We start from the raw sequence: 11,173 nt of genomic DNA on the forward strand, positions 1-11,173 counted from the left end.
GAGAGTCTGAATATCCCGCTGTGCAGCAATGGGGCAATTAATTAATAGTTTTAAACTGGACTCCCAAAGTACAATTGTGATGGCAATTCAAAGTTGTGCTGTTGCTGCGTGGTTTGCCAGATGTTCGGAAACCCAGTAGCGAAAGTAAGTTAAGAACTTCTGGTTCTGGGAAGTAAGTGCTTCTGCCAGAACACCATCTGAGCCACAAGGAGCAGAAGCGCTCCCCCGCAGCCAACCCCACACACCCGCCCACCCCAGACTCCTCGAAGAAATTTTCAGCCTCCACCAACCCTGTTCACCAGCCTCCCTCCAACGCCCACAACATCCACACCCCCATCCCCACCGCAGCCCACGTTGGTGACTTCCTTCTAACAAGGTTGGTGGACCTAACTCTATCGGAAGTCTCTCCCTCCTCTGGATCACAGTCTCTCCTAACATCCGATTGCTGGGTATCTTCTCTGAGAACCCCCGACTGTGGCCTCCTGCCACTGGTGTTCACTCCCATCCATCCATCATAGCGTACATTTTGCAGGTGGGAAACAGAGTCAAAAAATGTTAATGAGCTCTCACAATTAAGTTTGGCAGGACATCTGCATTTCCAGCCTTACTAGGTTCCTCAATTGTTTTTGGTCTCTTCTGGACCCTTCCTGCCTCCCATTGAACATCAGGTCTATTGAGTTCTTCTGTGCCTTGGAAGACGTATAATATAACCCAATGGAAAAGGGTAAGACAGATATGGCTTAAATTTCCTAGATATTATTTACTTAGAAATAACAAAGGTAGATAAATGCAAAGTGATACACTTTGGTAGGAAATTAGAACTCATGAAGCATATCGCAATTGGTATTGTGTATATGAACTTTCAAAAGGCATAAGTGAAATTGAAACTCTTGCGAGTAAGGACAGTGGCAGCATGGATACAAGATTTGCTAAGGGGCATAAACCAGGGAGTAATGGTGAATGGTTGGTTTTCAGACTGGAGGCATGTATCCCAGGGGTCTATGTACTCTTTTTTTATTTATATTAATGACCTAGACTTGGATACATATACAGGACATAATTTCAAACTTTGCAGATAGTTTAAAACTCTGATATGTGTAAATAATAAGGAGGGCAGTAATAGATTTCAGGAGAACAAAGATGACAGGTCACAATTGGGAACATATATGCAATTTAATGCCTCTTGTGGCCTCTCCTTGTTAGAGATGAGGAAGTGTTGATGAGTGGTGGTGGCTTTGGCACCATGTGTGCCTTCCACATTATTTTGTTAAAATGGCATTGCAGTACTAACGATATCGAAACAGGAAGGAAACCCTGTTTGGGATACTTTAATGACCATTGCCAAGATTGGCTTGATGGTACCACTACTGACTCAGATGTTTAAGTCCTGAGGGACATCTCTGCGAGACTGGGGTGGCTGCCGTTGGTGAGAAAACCAACATGAGGGAATAACCTTGTCCTCACCAATCTCCCTGTGACAGATGCAGCTGTCTATGACAGTGCTGGTAGGAGTAATTAGCACACAATCCTCATCGAGCCCAAATTCCATTTTCTCTCTAAGGACTCCCTCCATCATATCACCTGAGTAAATGCAATAGATTAAGAACAGGTCTAGCAGCTCAAATTAGTGTATCCATGAGGCAATGTGGGCTATTAGCAGCAGCAAAATTGTATGCCACCAAAATTGTAAATTTCATAGCCCAGCTTAATCCTCACTCAATTGCCGCCATCAAGCTAGATGCCTGCTTCAATGCAGATTGTAGAAGAGCGTGCCAGGTGGTACACCAGGCATACATGTAAGTGAGGTGCCAACCTGGTGAAACTGTTACACAGGATTACTTGCATGCTAAAGAGACAAAGAGATGTGTTATGGACAGGACTAAGCGATCCCACACTAACAGATTGGGATAAAGCTTTGCAGTTGTGTGGCATCCAGTCATAAATAGCGGTGGATAATTAAGCAACTGATGGGAGGAGGAGACTTCATCAACATTTCCCCATCTCTAAAATTTGCAGAGCCCAGTGTTGTCCAGCAGTATGCCCCAGAATTAAAATTCACCAAGCCTGAACCTTAAGCCAACGAGTATATTTTGGCCTTGCCCTTAACCATCAGCCCAAAACTCACTCCACATTAAAATCGAGTCTATGGTTTTAAATAGTAGAAGTTCACAGGGTTTCAGTGCTCAGCCTTTCATTCCCAAGTTCCAGTTTCTATGCTTTAGGCAATGCAACCATGACTCTATTCCTTTTCAGCACTTCCACAAAATGACACCTATTGTTTTCCTTTCTTAATTGTGAATAGTCTTCAGGTTCAGGTACATTGTATTACTATACAATAGGTTGTATTTTCCTCTCAGTATCAAAGGAATTTACATCGTGTGTATTTGCCCACAGACTTTGAGTGGGCCTTGTCATTGGAGATTGCAGTCATCCGGCATCTGCTTCGTTGCGGCGTACTGTACATGGAATTTATTATGCTTATGATCAGTGCAAGCAACAACGAGATTCTTCAACCAATCTGATTGAAGAATCTTCACTGTACCACCAGATTCTAAATCAGGAAGTAAAAAAAGAACAAGAACTATAAGTTACAATTAAACCATGTACAGGAAGAAAAATAAAGATTGGGAAATACATATGGGATTGAGGGAGAGACATAAAGGAGAGACAAAAAACTTTTAAAATCATATTTTAATGTTTATCTTCTTTAAAACCTCCAACATTGATTGCCTGCCGAGGGAATGATACTTCATATTTGTAAAAATATTTTTTCAGGACCAGAGAGACTGTTCAGCACTTATGACTATTAAAATCTTGTTTACTCCTAAATGTATCAGCACTAATATTTTCAACCAATTTTTAAAAATTCTTTCATGGAATCTGGCCATTGCTGGCAAGGCCAGCATTCTATTGCCCATCCTTAAAAGCCCTTGAACTGAGTTGCTTGCTAGGGCATTTCAGAAGGCAGTTAAGAGTCAACCACATTGCTGTCGATCAGGAGTCACACGTAAGCCAGACTAGGTAAGGATGGCAGATTTCCTTCCCTATAGGGCATTAGTGAACCAGATGATGATATTTTGATGGTAACTGTTACTGAGGCTAGCTTTCAATTCCAGATGTTTTATAAATTAAATTTAAATTCCACCACCTGCCATAATGAGATTTGAACCTGCATCCCCATAACGTTAACCTGGTCCTCTAGATTACTCGTCCACTACATTACTGCAATATTACCAATTTTAGAGCAGAACTAGTGGATATGTACCACACATTTGTAGATTTTTGCCCTTAACTGTGCATGTGTTGACACAGAATTTGCTGTCAGATTTACCCTGATAGCTTCGCTGTTGTCATTACAACAAAATCCATGCCATTGCCTTGATGGCATATATTATCCATGATGCAGTATGACAAAGTGGCTTGCAATCAGTCCAAGCAGCTAATTCTACAAAGTGGTACAGTAATTACATCTGGTACTTCGCTTTGTTTGCCTTTGGTTTTATTTTGATGGGTTGCCCTTTTCTTACTCTATCTAGTGCACCTCTGCACTTTTCTTTAATCATGCAGTTTCTGCATTGTGTCTGATTTTACTACATTGGACCTCAGCTATGTGGAGGTTTTGCTGATTTGCCTATTTGTTGCTTAGCAGAAATAAGAATAAGTGTTAGAGAAGTTTTTGTTCAGTGAAGCATTAGTCTCTTTATACGTTATACTAAACGTTAGCTGGAGCTTGTTTCAACGGGCGAGCGCGACCTTTGTGCATGCGTGCAAGTGTGCGCTACATAATCTCGCTGAGGCAGAGAGCTGCCTCAGGGAGATGAAAATATAGGAAAAAAATTCATGTGACTCTGTCACATGAGCAGGGACATGTTATTAATGAAAAAATAAAGTTTTTATTTTTATTTGCTTTTGGAAACCATAAGGTTGGACGGGCAGCAAAAAATTTATTTTATTTAACTTTTTAGTGGCCTTAATAGACCTTTGAATTGTCGGCGGGCATGCTACTAACTCCGGTGCATGCCTGCCGACTGAAATATCGCATGAGTGCATGATGGCAGTAGGACGCTTGCCCGATGTCATCACACGTCATTTTATGCTTGGTTAGGTCAGGCATGCGCCTGCTTGGTGAGCGAAAAACTTTACCCAGTAGCTCACGAATTGGCAATTTCAATTATTTATTAGAACATTTGGGCTGACATATAAACTAGAATTCTAAAGTCTGATTTTATTTAAATTCAGTATATAGTTCTTTTTTATATGCTGAGATCGAGAAATGCTGTGAGTAACTTATTTACACAGCTTTCTAAAATTCAAATAGCCCAGAAAAAAATGTTCATTAATGCTCTTTGAATTTTGGGACCAGTTTGACAAAATGTTTTCTTTTAACAATTAAAATTAAAATTAATTCCATAGTCAGTTCTTAAGGGCATTTCCATAGTAAATCATAGAAAGTACCGCATGAAAGCAGGCAATTCCATCCATCACACTTGTGCTGGTGGAACCTTCTCAACGTCCCATTACTTGACCCCTTCACCATGTTCATTTGAATTCTTCCTGTTGTGATATTGTATGCATGCCAATAAGACAATGACATGTATCTTTAAGAAGTTGCATAGTGACATCACTATGACACAATGGGCAGAATTTCCCCGTCGGCATGTGGAGGCAGGCTCCGTATGCCAACGCATAACATGACGCGCGGTGACATTGGGCATGCGTCCTGACGTCACTGTGCGCTATTGTGATATTTGGGAAGGCGGACGTGCTATAAGTTTGGATGCGCACCCGCCATCAATTAATGGGCCAGTTAAGGCCCTTGAGGCAGCAATTGATCTTAATTTTTTGCAGCCCCTGCGATCTTCAAGACATTGCACAGACACAACGGGCAGGCGGGCAGGAGACATTTGTATAAACCTTATCCACGGGCGGGAGAAGAGGGGTGAGTGGGGTCACGAATGTGATCTTTCAGGTATTTAAGCATGAAAGCTACTTATAGTTACCCGTATGAGCAGGAATACTTCAAAACTCATACCGGCTGCTTGGACAGGAGTAAAAGCCTTGGTCAGGACTCTACAGTAAAGATCATGTTTGGGGCCTGCAGCTTTCAGGAAACCTTCCCTTAGTCTGGGAATGGGAGTTGTGCTCTCCACTGGAGGAACCTCCTCTGAACAGGAAGGGAGGGCCAAAAGGGGGAGGAGGCCAGGAGTCCACATTCAGCCTCTAAGGGAGCCACTTTTGGGAGCAGAGGCGCAGGCACAAGGGGCACAGGGCCAACAGGAACTGCAAGGCAGAAGGGGCCGCAAATGATGCCAATATCATGCTGCCAGGGTTTTTGGCAGCGAAGCAGCTACCTCAATATGTCTCAGGTCCAGTGCCGAAGGAGGCTCTGTCTCTCAAGGGAGACAGTCACCTCCATCTGTCAGATGTTAGGCCCTGAGATCTCCGCAAACTGTGTGGGTGCACACCCCATGCCAGTGCCTCTAAAGGTCGCAGCTGCCCTTAACTTGTATTCCTCTGGCTCTTTCCAGGGGTCAGTGCGTGATCTCTGTGAAGTCTCCCAATCAGCTATCCGCACTTCTGTCAAGCAGGTGACAGATGCTCTATTCAGGCGTGCATTGAATTTCATCCACTACCACTGGAATGATGCCAGCCAGACAGAGCGAGCCAGAGGCTTCACGGCCATTGCTGGCTTCCCCCGAGTCCAGGGTGTAATAGACTGCACACATGTTGCCATCAAGGTGCCAGCAGGTGAGCCCTGTTGTCAACAGGAAGGGCTTCCACTCCATGAATGTGCAAATAGTCTGTGATCACAGGATGCAGATTCTGCAAGGCTGTGCAAGGTACTCAGGCAGCTCCTACAACACTTACATACTCAGACATTCTCAGGTGCTGAGGCTCTTCAGTGCTCCAGCTCGGCTGGATGGATGGTTGCTGGGTGACAAGGTCTATCCCCTCAAAAGATGGCTCATGACACTTCTCCACCATCCAAGAACAGAGGCTGAACAGTGGTACAATAGGAGCCACACCTCCACAAGGGCTGTGGTGGAGTGAAACATCAGTCTTCTCAAGGTGCGTTTCCAATGCCTGGACAGCTCAGGGGCGCACTCCAATACCCCCCAGATAGTGTGTCGCTGATTGTGGTTGAATGCTGCACTCTCCACAATCTGGCGCTGGAAAGTGGCAACGCAGTGGACGAGGTAGACATAGAAGCAGTTGCTCCAGATGCACACGATGAGTCCAGCAGTGAGTCTGAGGATGAGCACACACAGAAGAACGCAGAGGGGGTAGACGCTGACCCGGGCATTCTCTAGGAATACAGGGACACCCGGGAGGCTTTAATCCAAAAAACCTTCACCTAGCCCAACACAGATGGACCCTTAGCATGCCAGGGCTGCGGGCTCCACACTCAATACCTGAGTGCTAAATCAGCCTGGACACTAACATTAACTAAGGCCCTTGTCAATAAAGCTCAATGTCAAACAACTCACTCCAAAGATCATGGCTTCCCATCCACTTGCAGAAGTAAGGAATCACCCTGAGACATGGCAACATGTCAAAATTTATTGAGGGAACAAATGTAACTTCATAAAGCAAAAAAAAAAGTGTTGGACATCACACCAAGTCTTCCAGAAAGTAATAGGGGCCAACATAAAAGCACCAGTGAGAAACCCGTGGTGTGCATAAGGTGCCTTAAATTTACGCTTATGGGTGCTATGCCTAGGTGTTGTCCCCTCGCTGGCACTGGCATCTGAGACAGTCTGCTCACTGAGCTGTGCTGTGTGCCTCGATGACCTTGGTGGATGTCCTCTGGCCTGTGGAGCATTTGATGACCCCACCCCCCGCCAATGGGAGGGGGCGGCCAGTTTCACAGCTGGCATTTCCCCAGTCGCCACAGCCTCATCGGATCCCACAGTCAGCTGAGGTGACCAGCTGAGGCCAATGACGCTGTGAGGGCTTGCAGGTCCGAGCACAACCCCAGGAAGCCCTGATTGGTCTCCTAGAAGAACCTCTCTATGGGAGTCACCACTCCCTCCATGGAGGAGGCATGGCGCTCAGCCATGAGGCTCATTACATCAGTGATGCTCTGTGTGGACTCCTCAAGCATGGACACCATGCCACACATAGCCTCATGTATCTCCGCCAGATCATCCTGCATACACTGCTGCACTTCCAGCATTCAATGCCTCACGGCTGACTCCAGAGGCACATCATCAGCCACTGACCGAGCACGTACTGATTCCCAGCAGCCTTCCGACTGGTGGTGTCCTGGCCACTCTCCATCTCTGCCCACACCTCAAGCAAGTGTGAAGTGCCCTCACCGCCATGCCCCGGGAACTAGCCGAATATCTAATTCCCACTGAGGTGCTAGTATCTGTGCTGGTGCCTGCCTGGCTGAGATGGTGTGACGCTGGTAAGTAGATTTGCTTTGGGGCTTCAGGGGTGACAGGTGGCCCTCTGCCTCATCCTCCCATCCCTCGGAAGAAGGACCTTCCGCGCAGTGCCACTTCCTCCAGGAGGGCAGCTAGGCACTCGTCGGAAAAACAAAGGGCACAGTGCCCCAATGGCCTACCTTATGGCCTGGCCTGCCCTGATGGCCCACCCTCCGGCCTGGCCTGCCCTGATGGCCTACCCTCTGGACTTGTGTCAGGCACATTGCTCCTCCGATGTGCTCTTCTCCCAGCCATTGTGAGCAGCCTTGCATAGGCTGCCAGGCCTTCATTTAAACAGGCTGCCGGGTCGCCATTGGACCTGGCGTTCTGAGCACGCCCGTCGCTGCCCGCCCACTCCTGCTATCCACGGGAGTTGTGAACTACGCTGGGCGGGCCTTAATTGGCCCGCCCATGTAAAATGGCGGCGTGGACCTGATTGCAGGCGGCGATCGGGTCAACATCTGCTCCCGTATGGCCCGCCCGACATGGGGAAAATTCTCCCCAATGTGTAAGGCTGGAGAGTAAAAGATACAGCCTCCATGTTAGATGTTCACTATTGCCTCCTGATCCCTCCTGCAGATGTTTACTACTATCTGTGACTCTGTATCAGTAAGAATTTATGTGTACCTTATGGCTTATAGTCAAATAATTGACCAATGTAACTGTCAGGACCCAGGCTAGATCAAAGTCTGAGCAGAGCTGTATAAAGTTGTTATTAGTAATAAACTTCACGTAATTGTGGTTGACCAGAACCCTCTTCAGTCTCAATATGTTGCTTAGCATAGATAGCATAGAGGCAGGAACAGAAAATGCTGGAAAAACTCAGCGGGTCTGGCAGCACCTGTGGAGAGAGAAACAGAGTTCATGTTTCGAGTCCATCTGACTCCTCTTCAGAGCTAAAGAGAAGTAGAAATATGATGGATTTTATACTGTTTGAGAGGGAGCGGAGCAGCTGGAATGGGATAGAAGGTCGGGGATAGGTGACAGCTAAAGAGAGATTGACAAAGATGTCATGGACACAAGACAAAGGGAATGCTACTTGTAGTGCTGAAGAGTAAGGAAGATGCTGATAGTGAGGTGAGATAGCAGAAAGTGTTCAAAGCAGAACAAGGGTCAGCATTCTGTGAAAGCAAAACACAAAATCAAGTGACAGATGTCCTGTGGTGGGAGAGGGTTTGGGGAAAGGAATAAAAAAATGAAGAAATCATTGAGGGCAGAATCTTCTGTTCAGTGTGTGGGGGTGGGTCCTGAACTGTCAAAGGCCTGTTAAGGCCATTAATAAAACAATTAACCAATTTGACAGGGTAGCCCACCCAACTTTAAGGTTGGTGGGCAGTCGAAGAGTCCAGGCGGCCTTTGCATTTTTCATGAATGGGCAGGATGAGGTTTCATGAAGGATTTATTAATGAAATGAAAAATTTAATCAAAATTCATACACATGTCCCAGCTCTTGTGACAGTCACATGAGGGGACATGTCTGAATAATTATATTTTTTTTAAAGTTTCCTTTTGATCTTAATCTTCCTGAGGCAGCTCCATGCCTCAGGGAGATTTCTACGCTCTTTTGTGAGCATGCGCAAAACGCGCGGGCCTCAAATCTCCCTCCCCCCGCCCACACAGGTAGCGTTGAACGTTTCCAGGTGCACATCATGCTAGGTGGACCTTAATTGGCCCACCCATGGAAAATGGTGGCGCACAGCCGATCACGGGCGACGGTCGGCTCTGCGCCTGCTCCTGACCAGCCCACCCAATGGGGAGAAAATTCTCCCCTAAGTATAAAAAAAATTAAACATCTTTTAAAAATAAATAAGTAAATACATTTTTTCAATATTAAATGATTTGTTCATTTTTTCATCCTTTTCCCCAAACCCCCGTCCCCCCACAGGGCCATCTGTCACTTGTTATTATGTTTGGCTTTCACGAATGCTGACCTTTATTCTGCTTTGAACACCTTCTGCTATCTTACTTTGATGCCACTATCAGCAGCTTCTTTACTCTTCACCACTACCATCCCTTTGTCTTGTGTCCATGACATCTTTGTCAATCTCTCCTTAGCTGTCACCTATCCCTGACCTTCTGTCTCGTTCCACCTGCTCCACCCTCTCTTAAATAGTATAAAATCCATCATATTTCTACTTCTCTTTAGCTCTGAAGAAGACTTATACAGACTCAAAACATTAACTCTGTTTCTCTCCCAATAGATGCTGTCAGACCTACTGAGTTTTTCCAACATTTTATGTTTTTAATTCAGATTTCCAGCATCCAAGAATTTTGCTTTTATTTTAGCACAGAGACAGATTCCTTTATCAAATTCCTAACTAATGTCTATTATATGATATAGTCACTTAATAGTCACTTATGGCAAAGCTTTCCATGTTCCAATGATTTTTTTGTATGAAAGCATTTCTTCTAATCTCCTTTACAATATATAAATATATTGTGCTTGGAAATTAAAATATATTATGGAAGTATATTTTGTTTTTATGTTTAGGTTGGGGAAATGAGAGCCCATGCTGCTGAATGGACAGCCAATGTCACGGCAGATTTGAAAGAGACTCGCAGAAGGCTGAGTGTGGAAATTTATGACAAGTTCCAAAGAGCTGCATCCATCAAAAGGAAACTGTCCTCAGAACTAGGCGGGCAGCAAATGCAAGAGTTAACTCCGGGCAAAAGAACATTGTCAGTTAATCTAGCTGATGAAAAAGATACTCTGCCAACTTTGTCAAAAAATGGTAGTCTTTATCTTAATGGCTTAAGTTCTCAATATGCCAGTGGAGAGATCTCAGTAATTGAGGCCATTAAGTAGCAAGCATGAACAGTGATCAATAAATTCATAGTATTTGAAGCCAAAAAAAAACAAACTTTTTTTTTGAAGAGCAAAAGACAATTGCCCTCAGAGAAACCATCACTGGATAAAATCTTCATTAAATTCACAAGGTCGCAAGATGATGCTGCTGTGAAAAAATGTAGTTTGGAGTTCATTGACTTCAATTTATATTTGACCTGATTTCAATATTGACCTGTAACATTGCTTTATACCTACAAAAATTCTAATCAGTGCCTTAGCTTTTGGCAGATGCAGAACTTATGTCCTTTGCATGTCTGTATGGATATTTTGGTTTATTGTAAATTTTTACCCATGACTTGGTTATGGATTGCAGAAGTGATATCTGAAGATGCCAGATTGAAGGTGAACTCAAAGAACATCAAAACAACACTCGTAACCCTAGTTTGGGTACACAGCAGTTACAAGAGTTGCAAAAACATTCTTTGCTCAGAAGGATAAATATACAATGTTCTTTCAGAACAGCATCTTGTATTTGCAAGCCAATTTTCAGCAAGCAAAGAAGTTTATTGAAAAAATCAGAAAAAGTGTGGGATTTGCAGGACTCAATGGCTTAAATTTGAGCACTGTTTAGAAAAGATATATTTGAAAAGCATTGGAAACGTATTGCATTTTTTTACTATATTTCAGCATTTTAATTATATGTATGCTATAATATAATTTTTTTCCTTACCATTATCAATGAAATCGAAATCCATCAAAGGTTTGGCATATAAAATATGCTCCTATACCACAGCAAATCATACCTGCTTGTATCTTTTCTCAGTTGCTTTATACCTCAAGGTATCATTTTTCCAGACCGTGGGCAAGATTTTGAGTTCAGCGTGCGGATGCGATTGGCGGACCTGGGAGCGGCTGGGAATAGGGCCGCCGCCCGCGATTGTCCCCCGACCGCGAT

The 11,173-nt window shown here is 44.4% G+C and overlaps 1 protein-coding gene across 1 annotated transcript in view; it reads left to right on the top strand.

Moving 5' to 3' along the window:
* LOC121288600 (potassium channel subfamily K member 2-like) overlaps positions 1 to 10,236 on the top strand; it is a 190,555-nt gene extending 180,319 nt beyond the window's left edge. The window contains exon 9 of the mRNA XM_041207229.1: positions 9,922 to 10,236. Within this exon, the coding sequence (XP_041063163.1) occupies positions 9,922 to 10,236 (315 nt within the window). The remainder of the gene's footprint in view (positions 1 to 9,921) is intronic.
* The last annotated feature ends 937 nt before the right edge of the window (positions 10,237 to 11,173 follow it).

This window comes from Carcharodon carcharias, chromosome 2 (genome assembly GCF_017639515.1).
Source record: "Carcharodon carcharias isolate sCarCar2 chromosome 2, sCarCar2.pri, whole genome shotgun sequence".
Taxonomy (NCBI): domain Eukaryota; kingdom Metazoa; phylum Chordata; class Chondrichthyes; order Lamniformes; family Lamnidae; genus Carcharodon; species Carcharodon carcharias.